Source organism: Suncus etruscus, chromosome 6 (assembly GCF_024139225.1).
Source record: "Suncus etruscus isolate mSunEtr1 chromosome 6, mSunEtr1.pri.cur, whole genome shotgun sequence".
Lineage (NCBI taxonomy): Eukaryota > Metazoa > Chordata > Mammalia > Eulipotyphla > Soricidae > Suncus > Suncus etruscus.
The window spans coordinates 52,799,082-52,822,506 of record NC_064853.1 but is presented as its reverse complement, the minus strand read 5'-3'; the positions used below and the strand labels follow the sequence as shown (position 1 = coordinate 52,822,506).

General features: G+C 42.5%; 1 protein-coding gene across 1 annotated transcript in view; it reads right to left on the bottom strand.

Moving 5' to 3' along the window:
* Nucleotides 1-8,959: 8,959 nt before the first annotated feature.
* Nucleotides 8,960-23,425, bottom strand: part of LOC126011750 (O(6)-methylguanine-induced apoptosis 2-like) — a 37,930-nt gene continuing 23,464 nt past the window's right edge. The window contains 2 exon segments of the mRNA XM_049775555.1: nt 8,960-9,129; nt 16,629-16,737. Coding sequence (XP_049631512.1) covers nt 8,960-9,129; nt 16,629-16,737 — 279 coding nt within the window.

Genomic DNA, 23,425 nt, shown 5'->3' with positions numbered 1-23,425 from the left:
GCCAGACTCTTATAACACAGCTTAGTAAGAGCAAGTCTCTCATGCTGTCATATACAGGTAAGACCCGGTAACTTTCCTCTCAGAGAGACTAGGAAAAGCCTTCCGATTCCTGCTATTTCCTCAAACAACCATGAGACCTCACAAGGCTCCAAGCAAGTCCCACATGGGTGGTGAGGGTCAATGTAGACCTTGTTAAAGGCCTGCCTAGTCCAAGGCATACTGCCTCCTCAGGTCATGGCACTTGACTGTACTGTGCTTCAGACAAAATGTTTATTTTTTAAAATTGAAGTCTGTAACAAGCTTGGGTCAAGCAAGTCTATTGGAGTCATATTTTCAATAGCATTAGCTCACCTGGGGCCTCAGGGTCACATTATGGTAATTTCATGGTATTTCAAAACTTTCATTATTTTGGGGGATATGAGATCAGTTATCTCTGATGCTTCTTTTATAATTCTTTGGGACCATGTCCATAAAAGAGAGCAAATTTCAAGTCAGTCAGGTGTGTGTGTGTGTGTGTGTGTGTGTGTGTGTGTGTTTTGAGGTGGGTCTTTTTCCCTGAGATGGTCAAGGTTATTCCTGGCTCTGCATTCAGGAACTACTCCTGAATGAACAATTCCCAGTAGTGCTAGGAGGGCAATATGGGATGCTGAAGACTGATCCTGGATCAGCCATGTGCAAGGCAAGTGTCTTATCTACTGGCCTCCTTGGTGTCTTTTCTAACTAATCCATTGACCCCAACCTCTCCTCACCATTCCCTGTGACACAACATAAAAATCAGATCAATTAATAACTCTACAATTGATTCTATTGATCAAGTGAAAGGAAGAGCCTCATGTCTCATTTTACAAATGATTTAAATTTACTGAGCAAAACATCACAAAGCAAGATAGGGCACAAATCAGGACTTGTGTACCAAAGTCATCTGATCAAAATGAGAAGGCAAAGAAGTTCTCAAAGAAAATGAAAAGTGAGCATTTCAGTGAGCATTGAAAGACAGGAAAGTGAAACAGCTTTATTGCTAATATGGAGAAACATTTACTTGTCTGGCTTTAAAATCAAACTAACTATACTATTGTTTTTGTTGCTGTTGTTGTTGTTGTTGTTTGTTTTTTTGGGCAACACCCGGTGATGCTCAGGGGTTACTCCTGGCTATTCGCTCAGAAATCGCTCCTGGCTTGATGCCGTGATTTGAACCACTGTCCATTCCATCCTGGATCAGCTGCATATAAGGCAAACCCCCTACTGCTGAGTTATCTCTCCGCCCCCTAGCTATTATATTGAATGTTAAATTCTCCTAGCAAAGGGCCAGAGAGATAGCATGGAGGTAAGGTGTTTGCCTTTCATGCAGAAGGACGGTGGTTTGAATCCCGGCGTCCCATATGGTTCCCTGTGCCTGCCAGGGGTGATTTATGAGCATAGAGCCAGGAGTAACCCCTGAGTGCAGCTGGGTGTGACCCCCCCCCCAAAAAAAAATTCTCCTAGCAAAGAGAAGTGTGAAGCTGGAAGAGGTTACTGATAAAAAAAAAAAAAAAGCTGTAGCAAGTTCTCCATTAGACCTAGCTAAGGAAGTTGATGAAAGTGGCTAGAGTAAATAACAGAGTTGTTGTTTTCTTTAAATAGTTTTGGGTCACACGTGGTGGCACTCAGGGGTTACTCTTGGCTCTGTGCTCAGAAGTTGCTCTTGGCAGGCTCAGGGGACCATATAGAATGCCAGGATTAGAACCGGGGTCTGTCCTGTGTTTGTGGCATGCAAGGCAAATGCCTTACCACTGTGCTATCGCTCCAGCCCCAGATAACAGAGTTTTAATGCAACCTTACATTAGAAGTCAAAACAGCTTTATACTGGAAGATGCCACTTTCTAGGACTTTCCTAGCTAGAAGAAGTTAGTACTTGGCTTTGAATGATGGATCAACTCCTGTTAGGGGCTAATGCAACAGGGACTTTAAATTGAAGCCCATGCTTATTTATGATAGAAAATTCTAGGGTTCTGAAGATATACACTAAATCTACTCTGCCTATGCTCTATACATGGGACCTCCCAAAAAGCCTGGAAACAGCATATCTATTTATAACATAGTTTACTATTTTAAGCCCACTGTCTATACCTGCTGCTCAAAGGAAAAGAGATATCTTTTAAATTATTAAGAGCATTGATAATGTACCTGATCTCCCAAGAATTCTGATGGAGATGTACAAGATTAATGTTGGTTTTATGCTCGCAAACACTTTTTTTTTTGGGGGGGGTCACACCTGGCAGCGCTCAAGGGTTACTCCTGGCTCTATGCTCAGAAATCGCCCCTGGCAGGCACATGGGATACCAGGATTTGAACCACTGTCCTTCTGCATGAAAGGCAAAAGCCTTACCTCCATGCTATCTCTCCGGTCCCTCTCTCAAACACTTCTATTCAACAACCCCTGGATCAGAGACTAAGTTTTTTTTTGGGGTGGAGGGCCACACCCGGCAGCCCTCAGGGGTTACTCCTGACCCTATGTACAGAAATCGCTCCTGGCAGGCTCTGGGGACCATATGGGATGTGGGGGTTCAAACCATTGTCCTTCTGCATCTAAGGCAAATGCCTTGCCGCTGTGCTATCTCTCTGGCCCCAAAAACTAAGTTTTAAGAAATAACTCTGGGGGGCCGGGCGGTGACGCTAAAGGTAAGGTGCCTGCCTTGCCTGCGCTAGCCTTGGACGAACCGCGGTTCGATCCCCCGGCGTCCCATATGGTCCCCCAAGCCAGGAGCAACTTCTGAGCGCATAGCCAGGAGTAACCCCTGAGCGTCACAGGGTGTGGCCCAAAAACCAAAAAAAAAAAGAAATAACTCAATGGGGCTGGAGCCATTGCACAGCAGGTAAGGCATTTGCCTTGCACGCAGCCAACCCTGGTTTGATTCCCGGCATTCCATACAGTCCCCAGAGCCTGGTAGGAGTGAGTTCTGAGTGCAGAGCCAAGAGTAACTTCTGAGCACTGCTGAATATGGCCCCAAAACAAATAAAAAAGAAAATCAAAAGCAAAATTTGTCTTTTTGATTAAGAAATACATGTTGGGGGCCGGAGGTATAGCACAGCGGTGTTTGCCCTGCAAGCAGCCGATGCAGGTTAGGTGTTTGGTTCAAATCCCGGTGTCCCATATGGTCCCCCGTGCCTGCCAGGAGCTATTTCTGAGCAGATAGCCAGGAGCAACCCCTGAGCACAGCCGGGCGTGGCCCAAAAAAACAACACAAAAAAACACAAACAAACAAACAAACAAAAAGAAATACATGTTGGGGCTAGAGCAATAGTACAGCAGATAGGGTGCTTGTCTTGCATGGGGTCAACTAGGGTTCAATCCATTGCACTTAATATGGTTCTCTGAGCCCCATCTAAAGTGACCCTCATTACAAAGCCAGGAATAATCTATGAGAATTTCTGGGTACGATCCCCAAACATAAAAAAATGTAAATAATTTTTACAAAGCTATAGGTACCACAGTTATTCCCTTCATGGATCTGAGCAACGTAATTTGAAAATATTTTGGAATGGATCTACCAGTCTAGGTGCCACGACATTCATAAGTTATGGGAAGAACTGAACAGGTCAGTATTAGCAGGGGTTTGGAAGATATTGATTCAACCCCTCACATGTTGGAAGTTCAAGACGTCTATGGAATAAAGAAAGCAGATGTGGAAATAGCAAGAGAAATATTAGAGGTGGTATATAAAGATGTGGTTAAATGGCTACAATCTCCTGAGCAAACTTGAAAGACTGAGAGGTTGCTTCTTAGGGTAAAGTAAAGAAAGTGGATTGGGAGTGGAGGGGGTGGGTACATATCCAGTGGTGCTCAGGACTTACTCCTAGCTCTGTGCTCACTCCTAGCTATGCTCGGGGACAATATAGAGTAGCAGGGACTGAATGCAGGTCAGACACATGCAAGGCAAGCTCCTTATTTGTTGTACTATCTCTGCAGCCCAGAAAGTAGATTCTTCTGAGAACTACTCCTGATAAAAGCTACGGCAGGTTTTGAAATAACAAGTCCCAATTTTAAAAGTTCTACTATGAGTCAAACAGCATTGCTTGCTACAGAGAAAGCTCTCATGAAAGGAAGAGTCCAACAGTGCCAGAAAACCTCATTGTGTGTCAAGAAATTGTCAGTCATCCCAACCTTCAGCAGCCACCTCTCTGGTTAGTAGCCATCAATATGGAGATAAGACCTTCCACCAGCAAAAAGGTGATTCAGACAGTTCCTGAAGGTCATGGTTACCCTACATAACAATGAAATATTTTTAAATTATATGGCTTTTTATTTATTGAATTATTTATTAATTTTTGCAGTGCTAGGGACCAAAACCAGGCCCTTATATATATACAAGATAAGTGTTGTATTGCTGAGTTACTTTCCCCACCCCACACATTGTCTTTTTTTTCAGTCATACCCTGCAGCACTTAGGGGTTACTCCTAGCTCTGATCTCAGAAATCACTCCTGGCAGGCATGGGGGACCACAGAGGATGCCGGGATTTGTCTGTCCTAGATCGGCTACCCCTACCGCTGAGCTATCTCTCCAGCTCCCACATTGTCTTTTTTAAGTGCTTCAATTGCACATGAAATAAACAGGACAAGACTGAACTTTTATACGCACAAGAAAATAAAAGCATATGTGACTTGTTTCACCACAATATTCACTTTATTTCAGTAGCCTGGACCAACCCCCCACAGATTCTTATCCTCCCCTTTCCTCCACTGAGACAGAAAGAACAGAAAACTTAGATTAGAGAGATTGGGGTTGGGAGGTTCTGCCACCACGAGGCAGGTATAGCTTTACTGTTGCAGAACAACCTTTGATGGGGTTGACTGATGGAGGGATGGAGGATGAGGTCTTTCTCCTCGAGCTCAGACTGTCTGTCACTCTGTTCAGCCGGCGGTTCTGAGGTGAATGCGGTAGGTATAAAGCTAACAGGCAGTCAGGCTTCAGAAGATATCCACTTTATTCCGTCAATAAAGCTGAAGCCAAAAGCCCCAGAATCAGCTCCAGAGAAAAAGCCTCAGCCTTCCACAGACCCTTGCTTTCATACATCATAATCAGGTACCACCCTAGGGTGGGAGCAGAACCAGGTACCACCCTAGGGTGGAAGCAGAATGCCAGGTCACACCCTAGGGTAGGGCACAATCACCGATCAGGGTAGGATCAGTAACATAATAATCCCATAGAAATGTTTACTACACAACAATTCCCCTGTTTTTAGTAAACAAACATTAATATCTCTATAATTATTAAAGGAAAAACTAAGCAATAATAAAAGAGTGGCTGTTTGCATAAGCGCATCACATAACTTCTAACCTAAACACAGGGTGTCTAAAACCAGAAACATGTGTCAAGGAATCAACTACAAGCTCCAGAGATGATAGATCTACGACGTACAAGATGAAGAATTCCAAATAAATTCTTCTTGGAAAAGCAGATGGAGAATCTGAAATTCAATGATCAAGGATCTAGTAGGCGATAGGGAGCTCCCGGGGCACTCAGAAAGCCCAATTGTAATCCATAGACAGAGATCCTTCGAAGAGATGCTAGAAAGGCTGCGTAGCAGGCGAGATGAAGCACATTTTCTTTTTCTTTTTCTTTTTCTTTTTTGTTTGTTTGTTTTTTGGGTCACACCCGGCAACACTCAGTTTTACTCCTGGCTCTATGCTCAGAAATCGCTCCTGGCAGGCTCAGTGGGCCATATGGGATGCGAACCACCAACCTTCTGCATGAAAGGCAAACGCCTATCTCCATGCTATCTCTCTGGCCCTGAAGCACATTTTCCATTCAAGTCCAGGTAGACCAGAAAGCCCATCTTTGAGGGCAGTGAATTAGGCCCTTATTTTTTTTAATATAATTTTTATTTTGATCATAGTGGCTTACATATTGTTGACAATAATATTTTAGGTACATATTTACATAAAATCAGGGGGGATTCCCATCACCAAATTGTCCTCCCTACACCTCCGTTTTTGTCCTACCTCCCATATCCTCTTCCCTCACCCCCAGGGTTGCTAGAATATGTGGTCCCTCTGTATCTAGCCTACTACTTAGTAGTCTTGCACCTGTTTGGTCCTAGTGCCTCCCTTATTTCCCCCTCTAACTGGGGGGGCAGGACTAGCTAGTTCAAGTTACGTAGTTTTGTTTGAAGAAGAGAAAAGTAATAAACTGGGGTAAAAGTCTAATACGCCGAAAATAAGTGGAATTCTTCTAGAGGCTCTCATCATCGGTTTGAGAGATGAAGGAGAAAAAGAAGGTGAAACACTCCACCAGTACAAAAAGAAGTGTCAAATATCCAGTGAGGACTCCAACAATAATGATAAGCACCACAAAAAACAAAAACAAAAACAAACAAACAAACAAAAACGCCATGGTCTTGATATAAGAAACATGGCATAGCACATAAAGAAAGAACAGAAAGGAAGAGAAAAAATAAGTATAACTGGGGACAACAACTTCAATAGTCACACCCAAACAGAGAAATTGACCAAAAAATAGATAGGTAAATAAAAATAACAATAATAATAAATAAAGATAAAATAATATATAAAAAATAAACAATGTTTTGTGCTTTTTTTGTTTTGTTTTGTTTTGTTTTTCCCTCCTGCCCTGGCACAGTAAATATTGGGGAATTCACTTGGCCTAAGAGATATGGGGTTTCTCCGTCCTTGGAGTATATTGTCATGGGATTAACTATAGACTCTGTTCAGGATCATTTACTCTCCCGGTGGTGCTTTTGTGGTGTTTGGAAGACTTCTGCTCTGTCCTGGGTGATACAATCAGGCCTCTGTGTCTAGAGATCTCAGTATCTGCACAGATCCAGGGGTGGGACTTATGAAGTCAGTCTTTGTGGTTCTAGAAGTTCTGTTCACTCAGTGTCATTTTAATCCATCTTCTGTGGTTGGTGATCTTGGTCTTTGCACTGAACCTAGGATGGCACCTAGGATAGCGTCTTTCTTTGTGCTTCCAGAAGCCCCATTCCATTACAATGGTCTCTGCCAGACCTTTGGAACTGGGGATCATGTTTATTGTGCAGGCAGTAGTTCAAACCCTAGACTAGGGCTTTTTTATTGGTCCCAAGTTGTATACAGTCTGGTCATGGTTCTAGCAGCCAGTCATCTGTAAATCGCGATCTTGGCTTTTGGACCTACCAAAGGGTGACAAGTCTTCTGGTTTTGTCTTGTCGTTAGCTGGTAAGGTAGGATAACCTGCACTTGGGTCAAGTTGTTCCCATTTTCCTCGTTTCAGGATATCATATTAGAGCTGGCACTTGTTGGTGGAATTAGGCCCTTATTTTGATGGAAGAGGCACATACCCCCTGCACAGTGGAGGGCCACTGCAATGATGATCATTGGTATCTGAACTTAATCCAAGTCCTTAGTCCAGGCAAAAGTCCATATGAGGTCAGAAATTAATATATCAAGTACGGCCGATTTTTTATAGATGGGAGCTTAAGTCATGAACCAAAACAAAATGTTTAAGGCAGAGAACCTCCCTGTGTAAATGAACAATTTGAGGGTCCATCCAAAATAGATAGAACCTCTTTTTAAACCTAGTACTTTTGCCTATGATGTGCCCACGCAAAAAACCCTGAGAACAAACAAAAATATCGTTTAGGAAATTATAGAAAATAATATCTAACCCACTAACCTAAAGTCAAGAAAGCAAAACCCTAATGTAATACAACATCAATTACTGATTAAAAACTAAAATGGAAAAATTACAATATTAATTACAATTATAAAATTGTAATTGTAAAAAATAATTAATTACAAAATTAATTACAATAGTCAAAAGAACTGTAATATCAAATTCAAAGGATTACAATTACAAAAGGTAAAATTTCTACGAAGTCCAATGCCAATCTGTAAAGATGAGGGGTCTGGAACTCCGAAAAGACCAGCAAAAGACACTTGATGAGTGCAGAAAAGTGGGTTGCAGCCCGGTACAAGGTACAAAACTTCAACAGTCAAAGATATAATGCTCTTTCAACTCAACTTAAGCACATACGTGCCTTTTGAGAATAAGCCAAAGCAAAATACAAGTTTCATCTTCTCATCTTTTCCATGAAGTGATAGCTTTCTCAGCTTCCTTATTTCCATGTCAATTTTAAAAATTCATATTTTACACCTCCTTTGTGGATTCAGCTGGCTTCCAAGTTATTTCCCCAAACTGTGCACATGTATGTCAATGGAAAAGCCCCACCCCTTAGCACCCATGAATGATGGAGACACAGAGCACTTTTCAAAGCAGTCAGTTAATACAAGTGTCTGTCCAGATGGCCATTCACTGACCAAAGTGAAGTCAAGTTCAAGAGACTGGCTTGAACTTCAGAGCTTTAAATAAGTCTACAGGTGCTGCCTGGCATCCAGGGGTAACTCAGTATGTAGTAATTCATGAGACAGTTAACCAAGGATATTTCATTCACAAAGCATCATAAAGAGCCAGTGAGCCCCCAGACACCCTCAGACACACCAGCACCACTGTACTGGGAAAACTGCTCCTTGGGGGAGGTGTGTGGCCACACAATGTTTGGGCACAGACAGCTAGCATTCTGTTGCACATTCCCTGCCTGGCTTTGGAATCATTCCCAGGGAAGCAGAGCTGAAAGTATGCATGGTGTTCTGCTCACCTGCACACCCCCACTGCCTCCAGCACAGAATCAGCAACCCATAGCCTGTTGACAGACAGGTGCAAATGCCATAAAATGAGAATATTTCAAACCTCTCAGCCAACCTTGAACAAATGCCAAATGACACTTGTCTGGGGGAAGCAGTGAGACATAGAAGTCTCCACTCTCATCGTTTCTCAAAAAAGTTTCCAGAGTCCAATAGGGTGCTTCATCTGCCATGCCAAATAATAGTTGGGTACCCTCTCCTAACATACGCCGGATACAGCATGAGAATTGCTGCTTGAACCCTAAGTATGGATTCTTTTCAAGAAGTTTCTCATTCAATACTCACGGGGTAAGAGCCTTTTTTGGAATTTTGATGTGATCATTTGGGTTGTAATAACCAGGTCCTGGGCCTGTAGACATAACTTTTAATCCACGGTCAGTTTTAGATTTAAAACAAGATATTAATACCTTCGGTGATTGCTTCACCAGAGATTCATTAATGTTATATTGCCCTAAGCAGAAAAAAAAAAGGTAAAATAGAATTAGGAATTCTTCTCAAAACAATATAGTACTTTACCTGTAGGAACCCATTTAAGACTCTAAGATGACTGAGATGGTCAAAAGTGCTCCTGAAATAACTAAATACACTAGGCCATTTTCCATTTAGGGAACATGGGTCATATGCTTTATATAGTCAGATATTTAATCCTGCAGCAACTCAGCAAGATGGCTATCCTCTTCATTCAAAAAAGGCTCACAAATAGATGGCAAAGATTTCGCCAAAAGGCATCATCTAACTAGAGCAGGGGTCTCAAACTCAAGGCCTCTGTACAACATTTTGTGGCCCGTGGCTGGCCTTCAAATATCGTAGTATTCGCAATTATTTGCTTACCAAATAACTGTAATAAAAATCGCATTAAGTAAGAAAAAAATCGCATTAAACACTCGCATACCCCGAACAGTTCCATGCAAATGTTTAATGCAGTTTTTTGCAATATTTTTCTTACTAATGCGATTTTTTTATTGCAAATATTCGGTAAGCAAATAATCGCTAATTCTTTACACCTAGCGCAGACGTCATTTCCGCTGTCCCTTGCATTATCGGAGGCCTAACGGAGAGAAGAGAGAGAAGTTTATTACAGAATTAGATTTTGTCATACCTTCATCATGACTTCATCAAAGCCTGCAGTGAAGAGAAAGATTGATGACGAGCACAGACAATTTCAGGAAAAGTGGGAGACACAGTATTTCTTTGTTGAGCACAGGGGCATCCCCACATGTCTTATTTGCTCAGAAAAAGTTGCAGTACACAAGGAATACAACTTGAAACGCCATTATTCAACTAAACATGCTGAGGAATGTGCAAAACATCAAGGAAATGAGAGAGCCAAGCGGGTTGGCAGTCTTAAAGCATGTCTAATGAGGCAACAAGCTTTCTTCGAGAAAGCAACCAAAGAGAATGTTGCATCAGTCGAAGCTAGTTACATGGTTAGTGAGATGATTGCTAAGGCAGGGAAACCATTCACAGAAGGAGAGTTTGTTTTAAAAAAATGCATGTTACAGGCTGCAAGTATTATCTGTCTGGAAAAGAAAGGTTAGTTTAGCAAAATCAGCCTTTCTGATTTGGCAGAGCGTATTTCTGACATGTCAAGTGACATTTATCATAAACTGTGTGAGAAAGCCAAATGTTTTGATGCATACTCAGTTGCTCTTGACGAGGGCACAAATATAACAGACACTGCGCAGCTCACAATTTATGTCCTGGTGTTGATTGCAATTTTGAATTGACAGAGGAGTTGCTCACAATAATTCCAATGCATGGCCAAACCACCACTAATGAGATATTTCAGCATCTGTGTGATGCCATTGAGAATGCAGGTTTGCCATGGAAGAGGTGTGTTGGAATACTAACTGATGGAGCACCATAGATGACAGGGAGGAAAAATGGACTGGTGGCACTATTCAAAAAAAAAAAAAAAAACTTGAAAAGGAGGGTGTAGAGAAGGCCACTGCTCTTCACTGCATTACCCATCAACAGGCCCTTTGTAGTAAATGCCTGCCGTGTGACAATGTGATGTCTGTTGTTGTGAAATGCATCAGCCAAATCAGATCCAGCGGCTTAAAGCACAGGAGGTTCTGTGCTTTTTTTAGAGGAAATGGAGTCAGAATATGGAGATGTGCTCTATTTCACCAAGGTACGTTGGCTCAGCAGGGGAAATGTCCTGAAAAGATTTTTTGAGTTGAGAGAAGTGAAAGCCTTCATGGAGAAGGATGGGAATGCTGTTTCTGAGTTGAGTGATCACAAATGGCTCATGGACTTAGCTTTTCTTGTTGACATCACACATAAGCTGAATGTATTAAACAAGATGTTACAAGGCCCGGGGCAGCTTGTCAGTGCTGCCTATGACAAGGTGAGAGCATTCTCCACAAAACTTGTGTTATGGAAATCCCAGCTCTCTCAGACAAACCTTTGCCATTTCCCAGCAGGCAAGGAACTTGTGGATGCAGGCATACCATTCAGTGGTGAGAAATTTGTTGATGCTATTTTTAAGCTAGAGAAGGAATTTGATCATAGATTTGCAGACTTCAAAAAGCATAGAGCCACTTTCCAAATTTTTGTGAACCCCTTTTCCTTTGATGTGCAAGATGCCCCTCCTGTGCTTCAAGTGGAGCTCATTGACCTACAATGCAACTCTGGTCTCAAAGCCAAGTTCAGGGAGATTAGTGGAAAAGCAGACACGCATGGGCAATTTTTTTGTTTGTTTGTTTTGTTTTGTTTTGGGGCCACACCCGGCGGTGCTCAGGAGTTACTCCTGGCTGTCTGCTCAGAAACAGCTCCTGGCAGGCACGGGGACCATATAAGACACCGGGATTTGAACCAACCACCTTAGGTCCTGGATCGGCTGCTTGCAAGGCAAACGCCACTGTGCTATCTCTCCGGGCCCGCATGGGCAATTTTTGAGAGAATTGCCCCCCCCCCAGCTTCCCTGAGCTTTCCCGAATGTTCAAGCGCACCATGTGCCTTCTTGGGAGCACATATTTGTGTGAAAAGTTATTCTTCACATTGAACTTTAATAAGTCAAAGTACAGGTCTAGACTTAATGATGACTATCTTCAAGCCATACTGAGGGTCTCAACTGCTTCCTCTCTAAAGCCAAATGTGGTTCAGATTTGTGAGAAAAAGCACTGTCAAGTCTCTGGCAGCAAGGAATAGGCAAAAGATGCCATGTTCAGAAGAACTGTTCATGATCTTCACTCAATGTTCTATTCATGTTCATAAGAAATAATTAAAACTGTTAACAATGACGTTTGAGGACTTTTTTTTTGTGAAATCCCTTATGTGGCCCTGCCTCACCCTGACTTTGTCTCCTGCGGCCCCCAGGTAAATTGAGTTTGAGACCCCTGAACTAGAGACTAACTAACCTAGTTTCTTTCTCTTCAAAGTATAGTCTTCCCCTATATTGGGTGGTTATAAGAGCTGAATCACATGTTAGGTTCCTAACATTAGAAACCCACTTGGGGAGTCCAGGACCATTTGCTTCCAAAGTTCAAGTTTTCTCATAATGCTGTTTCAAAATCAGACACAGAGTAAAATACTTCTAGGAAAAAGAAAGCTGAGCCAGGGACAGAGAAATCAGTTTCTCTTGAAATTGTTAGTAGTCCTGTTTAGGAGTGCAGGCATTTTGAAGTACAAAGCAGCAGTCCTGGGATAAAGCCTTGAAGACATGTGTGCACTCTAGCATGAGTGGTTACCATAGCAGTAGCCACAGCATAAAAAAGGATGAACAGCCTAAATGTCCAATTGCAAATGGCCACAGTAGGGCCACAGTACTGTCCAAGCTGGTAGATGATGATATATACAAGGCTATACTGCCACATGGCAATGTTATGAAAATGAGAGTGAATATGGCTGAATGCAAGGAAATCACTTTAACCCCACACAATGGAATACTCTGCATCTATTAAAAAAGATTGTTCTGAGGGGGTTTATTATAACACCCAAAGGTATTTAAATATATGCCAACTTGGGGTCAGAGCGATAGCACAGTAGTAGGCAGCCTATGCAGGACAGACCTGGTTTGATCCCCAGTGTCCCATATGCTCCCCCAAGCCAGGAGCAATTTTTTTTTTTTTTTTTTTTTTTTTTTTTTGGTTTTTGGGCCACACCCTGTGACGCTCAGGGGTTACTCCTGGCTATGCACTCAGAAGTTGCTCCTGGCTTCTTGGGGGACCATATGGGACGCCGGGGGATCGAACCGCGGTCCGTCCTAGGCTAGCGCAGGCAAGGCAGGCAGGCACCTTACCTCCAGCGCCACCGCCTGGCCCCGACCAGGAGCAATTTTTGAGTGCATAGCTAGGAGTAACCCCTGACTGTCACTGGGTGTGACCAAAAAACAAAACAAAACAAAACATATATATATATAATATGTTTTATTTATATATACACACACCAACTTGTTTCTTTTAAAAAATAGCAGATTCCCCTGATTCAATGTTAATATGTACCTAAAATACTAATGTGAAAGATATGTAAACCACTATGATTAAAGTAAAAATTAAAAAAGAAAATAGTAGATGCCTGACTTGCTCCAGAGTGAGTTCATATGATACCCTGAAGACTTGGTAACAGCAACAACCTGCTTTCAGGGGAGGATTCTCTGCATTGCCTCCTTATGGTGAGATGAAACCAGAAGAAGCTCCATGTCACCCTGAATTTGACATATGATCTGTACAAAAATCAGGTTTTCTAACTACAGAAACCTGACCATGACAACAACGATTGTGAAGAGCTTTTACCAGGACCACAAAGAAAGACTTTGGGGTTACACATTTTTTTTGTTTTGTTTTGGGGCCACACCCAACGGTGCTCAGGGGTGACTCCTGGCTGTCTGCTCAGAAATAGCTCCTGGCAGGCTCGGGGGACACTTTGGGACACCGGGATTCGAACCAACCACCTTTGGTCCTGGATTGGCTGCTTGCAAGGCAAACGCCGCTGTGCTATCTCTCCGGGCCCTTTTTTAAATCTCTTAAGTTTAAATCAGGGCTCCCACTTTTTACATAGAACCTTGGGGCACAGATTACTTTATTTTACTACACAGTCCCACATTTTTCTATAAAACTAAGAAGAAAGGAAGAAAGGCTAGGGGCCAAGGGCCAAGTGGTCTCAGATGCATTGACAGGGAAATAAATAAGGACAGAACTAAATACCCAAGACAATGTCAACTATAATAGAATCAAGGGACCTAAACTTTAACAATTTAAACTTAAAGGGGTCTGTTATTAACACTGGTAGGCCAGGAGGCAAATGGTGGAGGTATAGGATGCACTCTGGGTCCAATGGTGAAGAGAGGTTGATACTGGTGGTAAGAAGGGCCCTGACTTACTGTACATATTAAATTCAACTATAAAGGACTCTGTAGATCACAATGGTTTCAATAAAATAAAATAAAAAAATCAGATGCCTAGTTAATGGCATTTCTAAAATTTCTTTGTTTTTCTTTCTCTTTTTGTTTTTTTACTTTTTTTTATTTTGAAGATACACCTGGCAGTGCTCTGTGCTTACTCCTGGATCTGCTTAGGGATCACTACTGGTGGGCTCAGGGGACTCTATGTGGTGCTGGGGTTCAAAACCAGGTTACCTTCTCCACTATATTATCTCTCTGATCCCTGCATTTTTTCATATTGCTTGCTTGCTCTCTCATATTACCTTTGTTCTTTTACATACACACACAACTCACACGCATTACACAAACACAATTTCCCTCCTACTTGATGATAAATAATGAAAAGCAGAAACAAAGGGGAAAGGCATTCAACCTCCTACAAACCAGAGAGAAGCTTAATATTTCCACATATTTACTTCCTCTCTTATCCCGAGTGTAGTTGGTTGTTTTAATTTCACGGTGTAGAGTTCACAATGTGGGTTCTATTCTGTAACCCACATTTTCAAGTGACAATTTAATAGAGGCATCTCCCCATGTTCTAATAACCTTATTTATTTATTTATTTATTTCATTACTGTGGGGGCCACACCTAGCAGGGCTGGAGGTGGGGGTCATGAGCTTCCGGGGATGAAACCCAGCACTCACACATGAAAGGCATGTGCTTGAGTCACATGCCTGGGCCCAACCTTTGTTTTTTCTTTTATTGGCATGTCTAAATTTAGAAAAATATAGCCAGCACACACAGAAAGGTGAGTGTTTTGCTAAGATGAATGGTAGACCTGATCTGGCACTCAAACTAAGTCGTTTCACTCAGGGATTTATTTGAAAATGCAGCAGGGGTGATAATTACTGCCTTACATCTGGCAAAACCCATGAGATTATTCCTGAGAGATGAGAGCAGCTTGTTTTTTTTGTTGTTGTTGTTTTGTTTTGTTTTTGTTTGTTTGTTTTTGGGCCACACCCGGTGGTGCTCAGGGGTTATTCAGGCTATCTGCTCAGAAATAGCCCTTGGCAGGCACGGGGGACCATATGGGACACCGGGATTCGAACCAACCACCTTAGGTCCTGAGTTGGCTGCTTGCAAGGCAAACACCACTGTGCTATCTCTCCGGCCCCAAGAGCAGCTTGTAACCAGCTGAAGAGCAATGTTCCCAGGGTTTGAGTCCCAGATGAAAAGTCAAGCGGAAAGGGATATTTGAAAGCATCAGACATCAAGTCCACCCACTGGGCCTGAATTCAAATGCTGCTAAGGGACCTTTCTCTGTATCACTTTCATCTGTAACATGTATAATAATAATAATAACTCACTTTCTGAGCACATAATTATGTACCTACCAAATGTTCCATGGGGGTTGGAGCATTCAATGAGATCATGAATGTGATTACCCTGGTTGGTGAACACAGTGGAAACTTAATCCATACCAGTGCCTCACCCTTTCCCATTCTGATACAAGAGGCTGGGGCTCCTCAGAATCCTGTCAGTAGGAAGAGGTACATGTGGCTAGCCCTGAGCTGTCCACATCCTAGGCTCTCAAGTAGGGCTTCTGGCCAAAACCTCAGGGATGCTGGCTTTGTTCTCCTGTATAAACAAACAAGGTGGGGTTTTGCCCATAGATGATGCAAGGCAGGGGAGCTTTACCTGGGGTTTAGCCTCCTAATTAGGGCTGGTTTTGTTATTCAGCTTCAGACTGATCTTCTCAACTTTAATCTGGATTTGCTGAAATCTGACATGCGCTGCAATTTTTTCCACACCCCCTCCAAAAGGCGTGATTAAGGGCCAAACCCTACAGCCTTTACCTCTGGCCTTTGACTGCAGCCCAAGGCTCCAAAGGGGATCCTTCAGGACCTAACATCAGGAGTGCTCTGTTGCCAATCTTTCTGGAAATTTCTCTAAGGAAGCGGGAGAGATTTAAAGGCTGCATCAACCCCCCCCCCCCCACCTCTATCCGTAGGAGAAACTGCTTGTCATCTCAAATCCTGCAGAAGTCACAGTAAAATGACCAGGGGAGTCATAAGATTCCCAATCAGATATCTGAGTCTAGGTCTACCATTGATTAGCCTTGTTATGCTGAGTGAATCACTGTGACTCATCGGAAAACAGGACAAGAGAGTATGGCCCTGCGAGGACAGTGTGGGAGGATACCATGGAAACACAGATCACGAAGCAGGTGCTCAGAAGCGAAACTATTTTCCATCATTTGGTGGCAAGATAATAATGAGAAAGAACACTGCAGCAGAATATACAAGGACCACCGTGTGTCAATGTCTCTTCCCCAGTGGCATGAGGGTGACAGTGGGTGAGATCACTGTGCATATTTCTGATGTAAAAAGCTACTTCCCCACCTGCCTGCCCAAAGCAGACACAAAAGGGAGCCAAGTCTGTTCCAGGCATCATTTCTAGAGCCAGCCAGCCATTCTGCCTCTGCAGAAAGCAGGTCTTCTGTGCTTCTTATGCAATGCCCAATGCTCCATTCTCAAAGTCAAAGAGATCTCCTACAAAGGAATGGGTGCCTGTAGATCAGATCTTACACATTAGCTTTTTGGTCAAGTGCAAAGTAGCCACTTACCTGGAGCAGGTCCTGATTCAGTATCCCTGAAAAATCTTCTCTGGGTTTTTGACAGAAACCCAGCTTGAGCACAGACATTGTTGTTCTGCTTACAGATAGCAACAGAGGTCTGCAGGGAGAGAGAAAGAAACACAGTTTGCTCCTTGCCTGTCTGCCTTTGACATAATACCTGGATGAATAACAAAATTGGGGTTAAATAAAGCTCTGGACTCATGGGGAGCCCAGAGTTTGATCCCTGACATCACACAGTCCCCCTGTCACTCTGAGAGTAGTTCCTGAGCACTGTTGAGCATTGTCCAAAAAGAAAAATAAATTAAACCTGTCCCTTTCAGAGAATGAATTGACACTAGCAGAAAGGCCCATACAAACTGCCCTCCCATCCACCTGCTCATGTGATGGATGAGTAGAGAATATGTCTACCAACAACTGTCTGAGGACTCAATGTGGCACCAAGGCCAGTGCCCCAAAGTGCCTTGTGCACAGAGTACATGATTCTACCCATGTCATTTGACTTCTCAGAACTTGAGCTTTCTTGCCTGTAAATTGAACAAGTTAACTCCTGCTCGACTTGAAGCAGAATGCTTTTGGGATTTAAGGTACAAGTGGGCAATAGAAATCACTTACAGAAGTGTTATTTTTGACATGTTTAACGCTACACATATAGATTATTATTTTTATTCTTTTGAGGGCATGTGTTTAAGGATTACTCCATCCTGGTTCTCTGCTAGGGATCACTCAACATGGGGCTTGGGGGACCATATGTGGTACCAGGGTAAGCCATGTGGGTGGAAGGCCCTGTACTATCTCCATGTCCCTATTCCTTTTAAATAATCTTTTCTAGAAATAGTTCTACATATCCCCTTCTATTTATTTCTACATATCCTACCCTGATTTCTTGCCATTTAAACAATCCTTCTTTAATCTCAGGATTTGGAACATGCCAAGAATTCATATAATTTATTATGATCATATTCATAACATACTCTTGACTTGTCTCAACTTATCAGAAATGAAGAATTTTGCTTGATCCATATGACATACATTTTACAGTGTCCAGTGTGTTCAGAACATGATTGGAAAAAAAATCCTGAGATCATCAGTATATATATTTTGAATCATATTATGAATCATAAATACTTTAGATGCCAATTTCAGTTGCTGGTATTTATTAGATAAAAGATGCAATAAAAATTGTGCTAGCAATGGCTGGGAATATTTACTGAATGAGTGAAACTATTTGCTGGGCCAATATAGCTTGATTTTCTGTGATACCCCTTTGTCAAAAAAAAAAAAGTTCTGAAGAAATGCAGATGGTATTTTGATTTTGTGTTTACAAAGGTGGAGGAATTTAGCTTTTCCCAGGGTCCTAATGGCTAGACTGCATGCAGAGAGGCAAACAAAAAGATCAGATGAAGCAGACTAATTACTGAACAGAGGGAGAGGAGCCAGGTTGCCGGAGAGGAAGTAATAACACGGTACCATGGAAAAGCATTCGAACTGAGAAGTGAGGATCTCGGTGAGCGAAGGCACACAAAGGCCCTGACAGACCTCCGTGCAGAGTGTGGCTAACAGGATTAGCATGCTTCTACGCCTCGACAGTTGACTCAACTATTGTTCTCCAGGTCTGAAAAAAAGCCCCCTGTAGACAAAACAGTATTTCAGCTTTATTTCTAGCCCAGACAGAAAAGCAATTGAAAAAGGGAGCATTTTTTGTATATGTTGAGTGTGTCACTGGAAGGTTTCACCATGAGACTAACAAACTCGTCAGCTCCCCTGGCAGGTTAGAGAAGAATGAAACAGATTTATTGTGTGGCCATAAGGAAAAAAATAATCCAAGTTAGCGTTAAATAGAGAATGCTCATGGACAGTGGAATAATCCTTGGGGGGAGGGGGGAGAATGTGAAAGAAATTGCACCTGGATTTTGATGGTGGTTTGCTTTGGGAGCACAAGTATCAAGGGTGCTTATTTTCTAGTTTTCTAGAAGAGTGTACTTTATGTAAACATGATTAGTTTTAGAGCCACACGAAAACAATGAATAAAAAGCAAACGATCTAAAAGAAATCTCTTAGTAGAAGAGCATAAGACTTGAGAAATGGTCATTTCAAAATGAATAACTGAGTATGCCCAGGAAGTTGTTCCTTTGGTGTCATAGCCGAGCTTTGATGTGAGGCTGGGGAGAAGAGAGCACAGAAGACAAACAGACACAGGACACACTAAGCTCACATCTTTAGCTAGAAAAGCAGGAGAACACGGAGATGGGTATTCACGTGGGGCCAGAAAGTGGACCAGAGAGATAGCATGGAGGCAAGGCATTTGCCTTTTATGCAGAAGTTCATTGGTTCGAATCCCAGTATCCCATGTGTGCCAGGAGCGATTTCTAAGCATGGCGCCAGGAGTAGCCCCTGAGCGCTGCCGTGTGTGACCCAAAAACCAAAAAAAAAAAAAAAAAAAAAGAAAGAAAGAAAGTGTCTGTACTTCTCTCCCAATTGACCTGACCTTCTCTCAGGAAGAGTAAGGTCGCAGTGACTAAGAGTCTTCCTTATTGCTTTCTTGGACCAGGCCTTTCTCCTCTTAGGAAAGCTCCTAATTGGTTTTCAAAATCCATTCAATCTGGACTCAGAGCAATATAGTACAGTGGATAAGACTCTTTTCTTGCACGTGATCAACCTGAGTTCAATCTCAGGCATACTGTATGGTCCCCAATCCCTCAGGAGTGATTTCTGAGTGCAGAACAAGAGTAAGTCCTGAATACTGCCAGGTGTGGCATAAAAAGAAGAAAAGGAAAGGAAAGGAAAGGAAAGGAAAGGAAAGGAAAGGAAAGGAAAGGAAAGGAAAGGAAAGGAAAGGAAAGGAAAGGAAAGGAAAGGAAAGGAAAGGAAAGGAAAGGAAAGGAAAGGAAAGGAAAGGAAAGGAAAGGAAAGGAAAGGAAAGGAAAGGAAAGGAAAGGAAAGGAAAGGAAAGGAAAGGAAAGGAAAGGAAAGGAAAGGAAAGGAAAGGAAAGGAAAAGGAAAGAAGGAAGAAAGAAAGAAAGAAAGAAAGAAAGAAAGAAAGAAAGAAAGAAAGAAAGAAAGAAAGAAAGAAAGAAAGAAAGAAAGAAAGAAAGAAAGAAAGGAAGGAAGGAAGGAAGGAAGGAAGGAAGGAAGGAAGGAAGGAAGGAAGGAAGGAAGGAAGGAAGGAAGGAAGGAAGGAAGGAAGGAGGAAGGAAGGAAGAAGGAAGGGAGGAAGAAGGAAGGGAGGAAGGAAGGAAGAAGAAAGGGAGGGAGGAAGGAAGGAGGAAGGGAGGAGGAAGGAAGGAGGAAGGAAGAAAGGAGGAAGGAAGGAGGGAGGAAGGAAGAAAGAAGGAGGAAGGGAGGAAGGAAGGAAGGAGGAAGGCAGGAAGGAGGGAGGGAGGAGGAAGGAGGAGGGAAGAAAGGAAAGAGGAAGGAAGAAAGGAAGGAGGAAGACAGGAAGGAAGAAGGAAGGAAGAAGAAGGAAGAAAGGAAGGAGGGAAAAAGAAGGAAGGAAGGAGGGAAGAAGAAGGAAGGAAGGAGGAAGAAAGGAAGGAAGGAAGGAGGGAAGAAGGAAGGTAGAAAGGAAGGGAGGAAGGAAAGAAGGAAGGGAGGAAGGAAGGAAGGGAGGGAGGAAGAAAGGGAGGGAGGGAGGAAGAAAGGAAGGAAGGAAAAAAGGAAGGAAGGAAGGGAGGGAGGGAGGAAGGAAGGAAGGAAGGAAGGAAGGAAGGAAGGAAGGAAGGGAGGAAGGAAGGAAGGAAGGAAGGAAGGAAGGAAGGAAGGAAGGAAGGAAGGAAGGAAGGAAGGAAGGAAGGAAGGAAGGAAGGAAGGAAGGAAGGAAGGAAGGAAGGAAGGAAGGAAGGAAAAGGAAGGAAGGAAGGAAGGAAGGAAGGAAGGAAGGAAGGAAGGAAGGAAGGAGGAAGGAAGGAAGGAAGGGAGGGAGGGAAGGAAGGAAGGAAGGGAGGGAGGGAGGGAGGGAGGAAGGAAGGAAGGAAGGAAGGAAGGAAGGAAGGAAGGAAGGAAGGAAGGAAGGGAGGAAGGAACCAAATCCATTTGACCCATCCCATACAGCAGCTACTAGAAGCTTAAAAACAATTTATATTAGATGACATCACTCCATACTTCCCAGTCTGCTCCCCATTCCCCAAGAGTCTTGCAGTAAATACACAGTGAATAAATTCTTAATTCCCACCTGGGGTCTTTAAAATCCTCTGTGAATTGGACCCTGACCTGTTTGGCTCTTCCTCATCTTGTCTTCTCTAGTTCATATTATTCTAGCTACCATCTTGTAGATTTCCCTAGGATTAAAATATCTGTCTTGGGACTTTTGTACATGCTAGGCCTCAATGTTGTTTCCCTTTTCAGTCTTTGTTGCAACCTCCCTTCCTTGAGGCTCCAACTGTTGATCTCCCTCAGAGCTGACTTCTTGCTGAATTCTCCACTAGAGTCTAGTTGTTTCACTGGTCTGGTGCAGATAACCCATAGAACCTGTGGAGGGAAGCCCAGGGGCAGGGTGAGGACACAGTAACTCCTGTGGTTTGTTAGCATTTCACCTGAACTATCTGCCCATGCCCACTGATGTGTCAATGGTGTCTTCACCTTTTAACTCTCAACTTCCTCTTCCTTAAATTGAGAACAAGATAATCCATTACATGGCTTCTTGTGAATATTAAGGAAGATGAGGACATACAACTCTTAGAACAGCACATAGGTCATTAAAAGTGTTAATTATTATCCTCATCATTATCATCATCATCATTATTATCATCTTTATTTTTGGCTCTGACCACCCCAAGGGAAGACAATGCAAAGCTGGACTCCCAACACAGTAGCAACTGGACACATGTGGCTATTTAGTAGTGGAAAACCTGGCTGGTTCAAATTAAGAGGTGCTACAAGTATAAAATAAATAAATACTAAATTTTAAAGATTTAGTATAACAAAAACAATGTAAAATACAATAATAATTTTATATTGACATGATAATATTCTGAATATACTGGGTTAAATATAATATGTAATAAGACTAGTTTCACCCATTGCTTTTTTTACTTTTAAATGTGACCCAGGGGCCGGAGAGATAGCATGGAGGTAAGACATTTATTTGCCTTTCATGCAGAAGGACGGTGGTTTGAATCCCGGCATCCCATATGGTCCCCTGTGCCTGCCAGGGGTGATTTCTGAGCCTAGAGCCAGGAGTAACCCCTGTGTGACCCCTTACAAAAAAAAAAACCCAAAAACAGGGCCCGGAGAGATAGCACAGCGGCGTTTGCCTTGCAAGCAGCCGATCCAGGACCAAAGGTGGTTGGTTCGAATCCCGGCGTCCCATATGGTCCCCCGAGCCTGCCAGGAGCTGTTTCTGAGCAGACCGCCAGGAGTAACCCTTGAGCACTGCCGGGTGTGGCTCAAAAACAAAAACAAAAACAACAACAAAAAAACCAAAAAACAAAAATAAAGAAATAAATGAGGGGCCGGGAAGGTGGCGCTAGAGGTAAGGTGTCTGCCTTGCAAGCGCTAGCGTAGGACGGACCACGGTTCGATCCCCCGGCGTCCCATATAGTCCCCCCAAGCCAGGGGCGATTTCTGAGCGCATAGCCAGGAGTAACCCCTGAGCATCAAATGGGTGTGGCCCAAAAACCAAAAACCAAAAAAAAAAAAAAAAAAAGAAATGTGACCATAAGGAAAAATGTAAATGATATTTGTGGCTCCTACATATTTCCATGGGACAGCACTGGTCTAACTGGCATTTATTACTTTGAGTACATTATAATTGAGTGAATAAATCATAGATGGTAGATGGGATCTTTGTAGTCAGAAAGTATTGATAAAAATTATAAAAGAATAAAATAAAAAAGGTATTCTAAAATCAAACTAATTTTAAGTGCAACATAATATTAATGCCTTATGTGAAATCATATCTTATGTATTTCAGTGTTTCCCATTTTTAAAGTCTCATTGCTTCTTATAATAAACCTGTGGGGCAAGTGCAATTAATTCCATTTTATAATTGAGGCTCAACAGGCAATGTAACTTCCCCAAGACAGCTCTGCAAATCTGCATGTGCTGTTTTTATATTTTAAGTGCAGTGCTAAGCACTTAGCATGGATTATTTTTTTTTACAATTCTCATTAACACTATGAAGTAGATATACATTCCCCCTTTACAGAGCAATAAACCAAATCCTGAAAAATTAAGGGGCCTGCCCAAAGTTACAACATAGAAAGTGACAGGCAGTGTCAGGAATTGAACTAATTTTTTTTTTGCGGGGTGGGGGGCACACTCAGGGCTTATTCCTGGCTCTGCACTAAGAAATCACCCCTGCTGGGCTCAGGGGACCATATGGGATGCTAGAGATTGAACCTGGGCGGCCACGTGCAAGGCAAGCACTCTACCCACTGTGCTATTACTCCAGCCCTTTATGAATTCATCTTTTTGGAAGGAATTATGCCATTCTGTTTCAGTGACTACAGTGACTGAATTTTTCAGAAAATTGTTTAAATTTTTTTTCTGATAGAGATTATTTTCACTACAAAAATCTAACATATAAATGAATCATGTCCACAGGTATGACAGTAAATAAGATACTCATTGATTCAGAGAAAACCAGTCTCAGAAAGGATAGATTAAAATAAGAATTTTCACCATGGGTTTGCCTTGTGGTCCTTAGAACTACATCCTCTGGCCCTAGCACTGAACTGCCAACCTGATTAAGTCTGACCAGAAGTAGTACCTAAGTCCCTTGAGCACCTCTTGGGAGCACCCTCAAACCAAAAAAAATAATAAAACAGAATAAGTATAGTCCAGAGTGT